The 14,364-nt window shown below is 35.6% G+C and overlaps 1 protein-coding gene across 23 annotated transcripts in view; it reads left to right on the top strand.

Moving 5' to 3' along the window:
• LOC5575778 (TLD domain-containing protein 2) overlaps positions 1-14,364 on the top strand; it is a 635,746-nt gene that overhangs the window by 535,141 nt on the left and 86,241 nt on the right. Inside the window, exon 1 of one of the 23 annotated variants that reach the window (XM_021850068.1) lies at positions 13,837-14,341. The exons of 20 other annotated variants lie outside the window; for them this stretch is intronic. In XM_021850068.1, the coding sequence (XP_021705760.1) occupies positions 14,303-14,341 (39 nt within the window). In that variant the 5' untranslated portion in view covers positions 13,837-14,302. Of the gene's footprint in view, positions 1-13,836; positions 14,342-14,364 lie in introns of those variants that run through there. 2 more of the 23 variants (XM_021850067.1, XM_021850066.1) reach the window with 2 other exon arrangements.

The following is a 14,364-nucleotide window of genomic DNA, read 5'->3' as shown; positions in this document are numbered from 1 at the left end:
GATAAACAAACGCGAAATGAATGTCTCGTTGGTTTATGAACTATTGGGTTTAAGTCATGCAGACTGAGCAAGATATGTTCCATCATATAAACACTTCTGGGTTATTACATACCAACTGTTAACATCGCGTATAATCGTCCATTACGGATTTCGACAAAATTTTGATCAATTGTTCATAAGGGTACGACTCACTTTTGGAAGTTTTTCAAAATCAAAAATTCTCGTGCTCTTCTGACTTCAAATCACATAAAAAGAGAAACCTCAAAAGATTGAAAAAAAGATATCAAGATCAAGATCAAGCAAGCAAAAATATTGGCAATTAGTTGAGTATTAATTAAGTTTTGGTCAAACGCAGTTGAATTTTTAGGTAAAATAAGGAAAAATTTGGAGCTAATTACATTAAACAAAGACAAATTTGTGTTTCAAACAGATTTGTTTATTTTTACAAACTTTTCATAAATATAATTTTGAAGAGAATAAAGTTCTAATATTGGTTGGAGAATAACAAAGTTAAGTGGACTTTACTGAAGGTCGCATTTAATAACTTGAAAATCCACCTTCAAGTCGCTGAGTACACGAATTTTAGCTACGAGAACTTTTGAAATATAAGCCGCACCCTAATGTTCATTTATTATATTCATGCAAACAGCTCGATTTTTCTGTCAATCACGGTTCCATTTGGGGTCCAAAACAACTGGCCAAAATTTGAGCTTAATTGGTTCCGTCTAAAGTTTGGGTATCATGATTAAAATTTGTGTGAAATTTTATATTAGAAACCCTATTTTTTGTATTTTCAAGCTTCCAAATATTATTTGGAACCATAGAGCAATCCACCAAACCTTAATAATTTAACTGGCGTGCATTACCTTCATTGCCAAAACTGATAAGAATAAAAAAAAAGATTTCTCGGCTTTTTTCACAGTAAGGAAGGTATCGAGTTACAAAACACAAAACCAGTGCAACTGCGATTCAAGGGACCATCGAGTTAGCTATGAAACCAACTTTTACTATGGTTCTCTAACTCAATATCGAGATACAGAATATCGAGTAAGGGAGAGTTGATTGTAATAACTCTTGATCAAATCTAATTCGAGCAATTTCACGCCAAATCGTATTCCGAGCAGGCAGCACCCTCTCAGATTTCAATTAACCTTTTTGGATGTGTAGACCTTGACTGACCCAGCCTCTTTGTACACTTAATTTTTGCAAAATTTATTTGGACTATCCAAACTTTTCTTCCCATTTTTTTTTTTTGAAAATTCTTGTATCGAAAAATTGCAACTCCTACAAAAAAAGTGGTGTACGGATGACTTGCGGATAATTGTCTTGATTTTTTGATTAAAAATACTGAAATTAAAAATCATTTGTGTCCTACTCTGAAAAAATGGTTTTCAAATTTTAAAGTCGACTCAAAAAATGATCATTTTGTATTTTGATGAAATTATGTTATAAATTGTGTAATAAATTGTTTGTAAAACTCACATCCACCACAGTGTAACATTAAAAAAAGGACTTATCCTTACGTTACATAAATCCAAATAAATAAATAAATATATTTAAAAAAATGTTAACTAACAACCGTCCATACTTCGTGAGATGGGCACTTTAAAAGGAAAAAAGAGGTAAAAAAACATTTTTTGTCTTAGATATTTTTTTTAGCGTATCATTTTTGTACAAAACAAAACGAAAACCATTTTTTTTCTCATATGTTATTACAAAACGCGTCATGAGTCATTTTTCAAAGTAAACTGATTAGACAAAAATACGTCGCTTGAGTTCTGAGATGATTGTGACCTGAGAGAGTGGAGGCATCTGGCTTAGTTTAAAAGCTTCCAAAAGTCATGGCGAACCTGTCACCGAAAACCATACATAGGAAGAGCAGTTTGCGAAAATTCGGCCTAAACTCAAATAAATGTAATTTAAATTTCTGGGTGTTTTTCATTGATCTCACATTTTAAACTGCTGATTACTTAAATGCAGTTGGGTGTTGCCAAACTGCAGTTCAAATTTTCGATATTGATATCCTTTTTCATAGTGAAGGAGTTGTGAAAATGATTTTGACCTAGATCATGTACATTTAATTATTGTACATAACCCACAAAAATGGAAAAAAGAAATCAAAGAAGATAAGAAAACAAACTAACTGCCAGTAAGCTGTCTTATTTTCCTCAGATTGTGACTTCCATTTGTGTAGTTTTGTTTGGAAATGATACGCTAAAAATTTTCATTTAAGACAAGATAATGTCCATCTCGCGATATATGGACGTTTGATAGTAGAATTAACTATATTGAGATAAACAATCATTCAAATGAAAAATGGAAATTTCTTTCAAATCGGCTTTTAATATTGAATATATATTTTTTTTTTTCGGTGCACGTCATAAATGAGACAATTTTCATATAAAATTCAAATGGGATTTTTTTAGTATTTCTATTTAAAAATTATTTACAAGTCATCCACAACACCTTTTATGTAGGAGTTTCCATTTTTCGAAGAAGAAGAAGAAGAAGAAGTCTTCTGTTAGTGTTGAAGGCTTGGAGGTTAATTTATTCATTAACTCAAAACTAACAAGGTGCATACTTGATGACGCATTTTTTTACCTGGAGGTGAAATTTTCAATAAACAATATAATGAGAAGGTGGGCGGAAAATTGTTATTACTCCTGGATAATAATAAGGGGCGCAATTTTAATTGCATAACAATGACCTCCCTGGGCATAGATTGTTGAGAAGGGGCTGAGACCAGAAGCGCGCAATTTTCATTATATGATAGAAATCTTCTTGCTAATTAATAAAAAAAATTGTCATACTAAAGGAAAGGGGCGCAATTTACATTACATGATAATGTTTAATGGGGGAAGTGAGCGACAAAGAACATTCATTAGTCTATAATTCCTTGTTAATAGGTGCGCAATGTTCATTAGATTTCAGTGACCTGTTGAGTAGATGATTGGATCATAGGGGCGCAATTTTCATTAGATGATTGAAATCTTTCGAATAGTTAATGAACAAATTGTCATAATTACTGAAGCAAAGGGGCGTAATTTTCATCACATGATATTATTCAATAAGGGAGGTGGGCGACAAAATAGATTCAAATTTTTGGATAATTGGGGTGTCTGCGAGGATTATTGTATTCGAGACGGTTGTTAATCTAAATAAGGGCAATTTGGCCTAATAATCATTGGTTCGGAATCGACTCCTTAGATGGCGCTAGTGGGCAAATATTTCGCTAGTTAATATCTCATTCCAGTGTTAAGATACAAAGATGCTGTCTCCGACAAAGTCTATCGGTTAGATAAGAGCGTTCAAAATAAACATTCGTTCAGATTTAAAATCAAGTTTCAATTGAAGTAATTTTCCATCATAGTGAACGTAATAGTCGTTTGAACAGATTTGTTTTGTTGTATTGGACGTATTTCTACAACAATGACCATTTACGTCATTGCATATTTTACATCAAGTAGGTGGCATAACCTGAAAAGTATATCATGTGTAATATTGGATTTTTCATAGTGTATGGGATACAAAATATCGATTTTTGACAAAGCGGTTCAGTAGGCTGTTGAAAAACGCTATGGATCGTCCCATACAAAATGACAGTTCCGTTCACGCCCGTTTTTTCAACTTTCCCGGTGAAAATCCTGGGATTTTTATGCACACAAACACGTCGGAACACTTGACGAACAAAACGGAAAAATAATCATTCAAATCGGTTGACCCGTTTGGAAGCCATTTCGTGACATACAAACACCACTCCATTTTTATTTGAATATAGATTACACTCCTATTAATCGTGATTTCCGTTTTTGTAACATAATAGTCAGATAATTAGTTTTCGATTCATGCAGGAAAACGGTACTTCCTGGCCAAAACTCATCAGCAATGAATTGCCTAGAGGTGGTAGCCTGATATCTCAGTTCTTCCTTCGAAAGGAGCACCTGAGTGACGTAGCGGCTAATTATCGCACATTTCAAGAGGCGCCTTCCGCCACGATCTGGAATTAGCGGGTCCGTTTTTTTGTTGTTGTGTGGAACCTGTTATTACCCCGCGTTCTCCGCTGTTAGCCATTTCACTTGCCTTAATTCAAATTGAGCTTACTGTTTGGACAATTTGTACCGGGGAAATAACAATAATAACAACATCACGTCCAGGTTCAGTTCTTTTTGTGTAAACAACGCCAATCAAACAGAAGATCGTTTGAGATCACAAAACTTCGTGATGAGCGATAACCGCCGATTGGACCTGTTATGCAAGGAGTGGTGTTTTTTGCGATTTTTTGTTATGAAAAGGCGCATGCCTCGAAGTCAAGTTTCAATTGTTGGCAAAGGATCATAACAATTTTTTTTCGTGGATTCTGTCTGAGGTCTGTAGAATACAGAAACCAGTTTCCATCGAAGTGTGGTTTTTGCACATTCTCAATGCTACAACAACGATTCATGTGTATTCACCTGCTGTAGGACCTTTTCTATCTTACTGATGTTACATCAAAAAATTTATTTAAGGTGTAAGTAAGGAACGACATAATATAATGATAAAAGTTTGACAGCCGAGAATAAACTTATACGATGTTAAATGGGAATGGACGGGCTTGATTCCAGTACTGATTCTTAACTGTAAGAATAATAAAATGAAAGGATTCCATCCAATCTTCGCCAACCGTCCTTTGCTACCGCAAACGCATCTGTAGCATTCTTGTGCGATCGGAAGGGCCGAAAACTGGTTTGGGTTATTTTTAGCCGCATTCGCCATTGAGTTGGTGCACTTGCTGGTCCATGTGACCACTCGTCACACTTTACGACATTACCCCGTCACACCCCCCTCATTGATGCTCAACAGGTTAGAGAAATCGTTGACCCTATTTCAACGGCCTTTTTACACTTTTGGTCCAGGAGGACAGAATCGCTTCAAAAGTATGACACCGTAAGCGCTACAGCCAATAACGATTCGAAATCATGGCCGGATTCTATTCTCGGCACTTTTGATTTACTTCGGTTCATATTTGGTCACAATATGCTTCGTATTGAAGTGCTAATATTGCAAAGTTTTAGACCATTCGCGACTTATGGAAGTGCCCAAGTAGTCTCTTACCCTATGTATTTCGGAAAGGCTACTGATCAGCGGCTTAGACGGGTAGATCTAGTTTGGAGCAGCATCGTCGTCGTCGTCATTGTAGACAGCCTTCAAAGGTGAGCCGGTCTGGCTTCGTCGTCGCCATATTTTTTTGTTGCGCTAAAGTTGTTGTTTATGTGCAAAACCGCAATCCTTTTCCGCAACACGATCACCGTTGACGCGACGACGATGATGACCGGCGACGATCCGATCTGTGCGTGCAGCTCAGTACTTACTTCTAAGATATCGACAGTTTTGGAAACAAGGAGCCGGATCGTAAAAATGAAAGCCGCATGACCTTAGTCGCAGTCGTGATTGGAATTTGCAAACAATTTGCTGCCACTTTTTTTGCCACAAGCCAGAGTTGATCCTCTGAGTCACGATGCCTTGATTGATAGCCCATGTGGTTAGAGAACGTACACAAAAAAATCAATTAAAACGTAAACAAAGAATCAAAACAAAGGCCTCGTGTAATTCTTATCAACGGGAAAGTTACAGTGACCTGCGGGGATTCCGCGATAACCTCTGATGCACACTATCGAGAAGAAACTTATTATATACTGCTCGCTGACCTCATGGGAGATGACACTAGCAGCGTACTGTGAAGGTCAAACTTTGATCAATGCATCATTTCAAAGGAATAATCAATAACGTCAGACTTTAAAATTTTACGATTCATGATCGGAATTGAACTTGTGCAGTAATAATTTCGGTGTGATGCAATGATGTGTTTATCCGTTGGTTTGGTATCTCTGCAAAAAAATACGAATCAATTGTTTCAGCACAAGGGCTTTTTGTAGTAAGTAATTAATGACTTATTATTAGTTTACAATGTGCATCTCTCTTGAAAACTTTAAAATTGGTTCATTAGTTCGTACTTAGATAAATTATATTTTCGTTTTAAAATAATAACGTTAAAACAATATTAATATATTTTGTTTCAAATTTTGTGAGTTTTTTTTTTAAACTACATTTTTGCTAATAATAATTTTGAAGTTTTAAAGTTATGTGACTTGAGACCCCTCAGTTTAAACAGTAAAAGTTGTTTCATGTATGATTTTTCAAATGCTATTAAAATGTTTTTTCGAACTATCTCCAGAAGATATTGGTATCGCAATATTTACACTTCAATTTGTACATGCTTTTTGAATTTCTTGAATTTTAAACAAATTGTTACTAATTGTCATCTTTTTGTGAACAGTAAATTGTCAATGACATCCTTTGGTATTGGATAATTTAACTACATCATAGTAGTATAAAAGTGATCACAGAGAAATATTATTTTTGTAGTCTATGAAGACAAATACTAGCAATATTCGATTATGAATGTCGCGTGATATTCATGGCATTTAACAGCATTGTTATATTGCAATATCCGGTAAAAATGTATACTTTGACATTCTGTAACGTCCTCTACAACTTTTACGAAAACCATATTTTTTTAAATAAAAAGCAAAACAGTTAGAATACAAATGAGAACTTCTCTTTTAGTTTAGAATCGATATAAATCGTGTCCAAAAAATTAACTCATAATTCAACAGAAACATTTTTTTTTTATTAATTGAGTCATGTCTATATAATGAATGGTTATTTCTGTAAAACTCTCGAACTTTATGTGGTACACCCGCCACACACTGTAGCCGTTCCTGAAAAAACGTGATCGAAATTGTTTTGACCTTGAAAACATGATTTTTGTACTATAGTGTCTTCGGGAAAGTTTTTCCATAAAATAATCGCTATTTTATGGAAGTGTCAATTTGATGATCAATCCACCTAAAAGTGAGAACGAAATATTATTTTTCGTATTTATGAAGTTAAAAATAAAGTTTATTCGGGAAAGTTGTAGGCAATATAAAAAGAAACAACTTTGTTGAAGACACCGTATGCATATCTTTTATTTTTCATGTACATTTGTGGAGTTTTTCGTGGAAAACCCCTAAAATCCCTTTTTTCACAATAACATGGTTGGGTGATTTTGTACAATTTTTAATTGTTCTAGTGTTATTTGTTACTTGCAAAAACGCATTATTTTATCGAAAAGAGCATATTTTTATCTCTCATATTTTTCGAGTTACTGGAAAATTTATATGAAATTTTGCTTCTTTTTGACACTAAAAATCATTAGGTTGCGTACATTTCCGCAGTCTGAAACTTAAACATCCAATGGTTCGAAACTAATACTATGAAATGCAGTGAAAGCCACTTTTAGCCTGCTTTAGCCTGACGGTCAAAATAAAGTCTTAATAAAGACCGGAAATTATTCCAATGCCCATATTTTGTCGATAAATATGGTTTTATTTGGTTTGGTATGGAAATCAATATTTGATTTTGATTGGTTCTCCGGAATCCCATACGAAGCTTTCCGGTCTCCTGGATCTGAAAATGTCAAGTGGCCAAGTGATTTTTGTGGTTCAAAAATGTTCCACAAGAGATACATACTTTCACATAAATACATTCGAAATATATTGAAATTTCATCAAGAATCACTGGTGGAAAAAGAGGTGCACTACATATACGGCCGTGTATCCGGATTGGCTACCGGTACTCAAATCTTTGTGATGCACTTCGAGGTGCAACCCTATATAATATAGGTGATTCCCTATATAATAACGTTAAAGTTTTGAGAATTGATCATTTGAGTCAAAAGATATGAGCAAAAGAGTGCAAAAAAGTTGTCCACGCCTTTTAAGGGTTAAGGTGAGGATGAATCGAAACCAACCTTCAAATTTTAAAGAGCACAAATCTAGAGAACCGGACACATGTTTGAGCTGAAAACATAATCGATTGGTCATCACCAGCTAGTGACCAATCGATTAACCAGTTAGTGGCTAATCGATTAAGTTTTCAGCTTAAACGGATGTTTCGTTTTCTAGATTTGTGCTCTTGAAAACTTGAGGTTTGGCTTCGATTCATTTTTACCTTAAAGCGGTTTTCGAAGAGTTGATAAAAAGTTCCAATGATTCCTAGAAATATGCAGCCAAAAAGTGAGCCAGATCAGTCAAAATTCACATAAATAAAATAAAAAGATTTGTAGGGATTTTTCAAAAAGTTTGAAAAAGATTAAAAAGCTTTCCAAAAGTGTTCAAGCGTTTATATCCATAGAAGTTATTTGAAAATACTATGGCAGGCAGGCTTTGTTCCTGAATCTTTGATATGGAAAAAAGAAACAAAATTCTTCATTTTATCTGTCTGAATGTTTTACAAGGATTATGCATTCGTACGTTCGGATAATTGATGTTCAGTTTACAGTTAAAAATTATTAGATATTAACAAGGTTTAGATTCCAGTCTCATTTAAACCAGGTGGAAAAGATTCCTCATTAAAAAAAGTGTAATTGCTGAATCCTAGTCAACCAACTACCTTAACTCATGCTACCAGACTTAATCAAACAATTGCCAATTCTTGCCGTCCCCTGAGTAAACCACAATTGACGCGTTTGTGGTAAACAACAATAAGTGTAACCCTCCCAGTAAATACAAACGTTGCGAGCCATCACTCACTTCAATGGATTCAAATTAATTCAATAAATCTTCCATATGGACCTCGCCCCGGCACTATCCATTACTCGCGGGCAATCGTTCGGGGACGGACGGACGCGCGCGCCACTTGATTCGGCTGCGGTCGCGCGAATCCCTTCCTATCGGGTCGCAATTCGTCAATCCGAACAATCTAGCCGATCGATAGCTTATGGCACGCCACCACCACCGCCTCAACCCGAGCATTTATAATAATAGTTTTAAACAAAATGTAAATATTTTTACTGCGCATAGAGAGACGTGCGGTGTGCGGGTACGGGACACATTCGCAAGCATCGGTACTCACCGTGCAGAACAATCTGAACGGAATGATATACAAAAGCGTACCAATTAAGCTCAATTAACCGCGACATCCGCGTAACAATATGGTATCTAGTATCTCGGTAAGTGCGCAGCGCACCCGAACCGAAACCAGTGCAAACCGCGCACCGTCGCCAGCAGCAGATACCGATCACAATCGGAATTGTCGCAGATCGGGTTAATTTCCGATCTGCGATCCATTGTAATCGCCATTTTTCAGCAATTGATGCGCGCTTCGGAAATTCACGTGCACTCATAACTGGAAGCCGTGCGTCACAGAGTGCAGCAAGCGTGGACGCCACACGGGAGCCTTGCTTTGGAATTAATTTTATTTGCATAAGAAGCCTATAAATAGTTTAGTTTGTGGTTGTCGTGGGGCACAAGTTCGATAAAGTCGCTACTGGTAAGGACATCGGTGCGATTATCCGTAATTAACGTAACCCGAATGTGGCGGTGCGCAGTCTCGTATGGCTTTGAGCAATGTTACGTGGGTTGAATTGTTGCAACCGTGCTGATATGAGATAGATGGGTCTTGCTACCACGGTGAATGCTGTTTCGGTATTGCAACATTTATGCAACATGTTTTGGTTGCATATAAGTTGCAGTTGAATGAATAATTTACGGCACCAAGAGTACAAAGAGATGGATGTTTTAAAGCGATGAAGATCTTACTAATACATTCCGTTTTCTACTAAGAAAGGGAAAATTGGTAAACGGTGCTCTGGAACACATATATTATCGATCTTGCATGAACCTCTGATCTTTTTTCACAGAAATTTAGCCTTGTTAGTCAAAAAAAGTTTGCGGCTTATTAAAAAATCTTTCATCCGTAAAAATTTGAAAAATATCGATTTTTGTGTTTCTTTTCTTTTTTCTTATATGGATTTCTAGGAGAACAATGGATCTACACTAATTAAAAAGAAATTTAACTGCTTGACCAATTTGTCACATCAATAACCTAAATAATCAATATGACTTTCCAAATTAAGCATAAAATTCACCTAGACCCACACAATTTGACCAGCCCATGGCAGTATGCCGCATTTTATATAATCAAAAATTTCACTTTTCACATTAGAACAGCTAGAATGCAGGTACCAAAATTATTGATTGTACACATAATCGCTTGATTAACTCTAAGTAAACGTGTTCCAGTAGTTTGGAAAGTGCTTCAGTAGTAGACGTTCAGAAAGGATGGAAAGAGTTTCAAATGAAATAATTGATTTCCACATAAATAAAACATTGTTCATAGTAGCAGCAATTGAAATCTTTTGAATACATAAACATAATCGCTACGATTATTCTTTATTTCAATACGTCTATTTTAAATATTGTTTTCATCAGTGAATCCACTATCACTACTGAAATATCACATGTTGATATTATCAAAAATATCATATTCTCGCTGCAGTCCACTTTTTGATTCTATTTAAGTTCCATAACTACTATGTTAAATTTCAATCAGTCAAAATTTAATTTAGCATCAGCCGTTCAAATTTTGAACCTAAGGGATTTTGAATGGGAAAATTTACTTGTGCAATGAAAAATCTCCCATTGACCGCTATTAAAATATACTTTGACAGATATTTTTACGATGAAAAGCATTGCCGAAGCCCGTGAAGCAAAATAATTTTCAGTTACAGTCACAGCTGGATGCCAATGCAATGGCTTCTCTTTCTGATTAAATTTATCCAGCAAAAAAACCTTATATGTCGGATCTGTTTCTGAAACTTAAAGCGCGCTGTTTTCTTATATTGTCTATGAAGCGCATTACTTCTGACAAAAAAATATAAAACAAGAATCGAGGAATGTATGTTTGGTTTTCAACTGAATGCATATTAACTAACTGTATTTAAGTACTTGTTTTAAATTATGAATTGTGGTTTACGGCTAACCAGCCAAGTGGAAGTTTAACAACTACCGAAAGCTAAACATTACATATATTTTGCAATTGGATTCAATGCACAAATTGATGTGAAGTTTTGCGAAAAAGTTACACGTCTTCTCTCAGTGAGAATCGAACTCACGACTCCCTGATCTCTAGTTAGGGCGCGTTACCCCTACGCCATGAGAGGACTCATGAACGCAGAAGTTAACCTGAATTCGATTTCAGCTCAATAATCACAAATTTTAATCCAATTGCAAAGTATATGTAATCTTTAGCTCTCGGTAGTTGTTACATTTAAGTGTTTACATTTAGGTTATTGATGTGTCAAATTAATTAAAAGGTTGAATTTCATCAAGATCAGTGTAACTCCATTATTCTCCTATAAATCAATATAAGAAGAAAGGACATTGTATTGTTGTCGTCATAATTTTTTTTTTCAATTTTTTGCCGATGAAAGATTTTTAAATATGCCGCAAGCTTTTCTTGACTAACAAGGTTAACTTTTAGAGAAAAAAGATCGGAGGTTCATGCAAGTTTGATTATATGTGTGTTCCAGCACATGTACTCTAAAATTGCAAGTAAATGCTAAAACATTATTTGTTTGCTTTCTAAAGATCCCAAAAAGGTCGTACATATGTTCCCAGGTATTTCTTAGCAATTCTTAAAACGATTCTAGAGATTCCCAGACATTTTACGATTGTTTTTTTCAGAAGTTGTCTGGAGCCTAAAGCTTTATATGTACTTCCGAAGGGCTTCCCAGGAAATCCATTGTGGTTTTTATGAATTTTCAAGATGGTGTCAAATCATTCCAATATGTTTTCATGTTTTTCGAGAGGTCACCAATTTGGGGTTGTATGTACCCAAGAATGCGAGGGTTTCTAATGGGGTTTCAGGGGTTTTCAAAATATGTTTGACCTTTTTCTCCCGATGATCGAGGATCATTTCCTAATATATAACATTGTGTAACATTTCCGATATTATTACGAAACTTTCAGTATTTGGGCTAATATTTTGTAATTGGTAGCTTAGAAAAATTCTATCGGTGAAATTTTTTCCGTGCACCTTGTATAGAACAGTTTTTGCATTTAATTCTTATTTTTTTGCATTTTTCTTGAATTTTATATGAAACACAAACCTTGGAACTGATAATAATCGAAACCGTGATAGAAATTTATGAATATTTCATGAGTTTCATTAAAATTGTTAATATATCCGTGAGTATTGATCTTGTGATTATTCCCATTCAGACACATCAACAAAGGCTTAAAAAGATAGATTCGCAATAGAATTTCGCTTAGTTGTAATAACTAACTTCAAAAGTCGAACATCTCCCAACCAAAGCAATTCTGTCATTTTCAAGCAACGATTTTATGTCTTTGCATTTAGATGCCTAATAATAGGTAAAGCCCTGTCTAAATTTTAGTGCCAAACGCTTAAGGCCGCACGGGACGTCATCATAATCACCCTATTCATTCCAAGAAGCAAATCCCAAGAACCACTCCATATATCGATGTGAAAATGTATCACTATGATTCTATATATGTAGTGCACAACCCGATAAATTTTTAGTTTTATCGGTTCATTAAAACTCGAGATTTGCTTCCACAAAGTTTTGATGATAATTGTTAGAGTGAGACGAAAGATAGGGAAAATAACACAGTCTCCCGTGCCCCCTTAAGTTTAGGCCAAAATACATGTTTACTCAATTTTATAATGTTTTCCGTTGGTTTAAGTCCATAAATCATTTTTTTTATGTTTTTTTTTAGATTTTGTCACACCCCTTGGCTTAAACTCAAATTTCGGGTGTATTTTGCTTTCCGTGTCCCTTCCAAAATATCAGATAGGAACAACCCCAGTGTTAAAACTTGGTGTTTTGTCGACTAAGCGAACTTCAAACATGATCAAAAGTGTCAAGGTTTATTTAGAGACCCAATTTTTGAGATAAACATGATATAGCCGTTATTTGAGCGGAAAAAAATGCTCAAGTAGTTGCAGTAACATGTTCTTTCGTGTTATTAAATTTAAACAAGATTTCATTAAAAAAAATAAGGACCCAATTGTCAAAGTCTTTTATGGAAATGAAAAGATTTTCTCAATAAAAAAAAAACAATTTTTTAAAAGTTAGAACTATAATAAATAAAAAAATACTGGAAGATTGAACAACATGCATCTTACGTCACGATTTATGTAGAAATTGTAGGGTCGATTAAGGCTTGTAAAAAATCCAGGTTTCAAACTAAGTGATAATAAGGGACCGGTGCTCCGCGCAACAATCTTATTCCAAAAAGTTCTTTGCGAGCCAAAATGGGGAAAAACCTCTTTTCGGGACTACGAAACTGCTGATGTTTTCTTCGGGTTTCTGTGAGAAAAACAAGGAGAGATTTATTTTTTGCTTTTTTCACGCACACGGTGACAGTTCCTAACGAGGTTTTCCATAAGTACGAGTGCTTTGTAAATCTCTTTTTGTTTCGTATTCGCGAATATCAAGAAAATCTAATCTCAAAATTCATAAATTAATAATTAATTAATATTTGAATCGAAAACAAGAATTTCTTGAAAGTGGTGCAATTTATTCAAAGTAGCGTTTTAAAACCTTTTCGCCACAATGATTTCTATTATGTGGCAATGTAATATTATGCTAGATAGCATTCCGTTACACACGTGGAAAATACTGCATCAGTCTTTATTATTACAATCAAGAAAAGTGAACTAATAGCTATATTATCCGTAAACGCATAGTTGTCTCATGTATATAGAAAATCCAGTAAACATGTTCGATTTATCGATTTATTTTACCCATCAAATAAAATTGATCAGACTACCAATCGATCAGCTCCAAATAGACATCCATTCTAGAGCAACACACACCAAGCGCTAGCCCCGTTAAATCGACCGGCTGAATCTATTGAACAACAATATGTGCAGCGCGAGTAATCCATGAATCCATCCATCCAATCGATCGCGTGAAAGACAGCCGAACGGAGCGCCAATCGCGCCTCCACGCCACGGCGACGGTCTCAGAGTTCTGCAGATGCCGCAACGAAACTACTCTCACTCGCGATCGCGCACTCGTCGGAGGATGGCTTAGCGAAACCGCATTTTTGCCAATGTTAGTTAGTGGTTGGTTGGTGCAGTTATTCGACTTCTTGATGGGTAAGAAGAGCTGAAAGGAAACGATTTTTTTTAAATAGTTCGAGTCGGTTATTCGACGAGTCGGCGCGACTCCGACTACAACGACGATCATCGTCGTGTGCCGTTCGCTCGGACTCTGGGTTTTCGGATTTTCACGGAAGGGCAAGCGGAACGATTCAGCTTCAGCGCAGCAGTTTACGGTCGTATGCTGCCGACGAAGAACGGGTGTTGTGTTTGTTTTTGGGCAATTTTTTGAGCGATCGTTCGGGATTTGTGTTGTGGTGTCGTTTCGTGAAAGTTTTTCTTCGTTGTTCGCGAAATTCTGATCGATTTCATGTGGAATCCCTGGAAGCATGGCAAGAAAACCAAAGATGTAAAGGTTTATGCGCTTTATTT

Source organism: Aedes aegypti, chromosome 3 (assembly GCF_002204515.2).
Source record: "Aedes aegypti strain LVP_AGWG chromosome 3, AaegL5.0 Primary Assembly, whole genome shotgun sequence".
NCBI lineage: Eukaryota > Metazoa > Arthropoda > Insecta > Diptera > Culicidae > Aedes > Aedes aegypti.
This window is presented reverse-complemented; position numbering and strand designations above follow the sequence as displayed.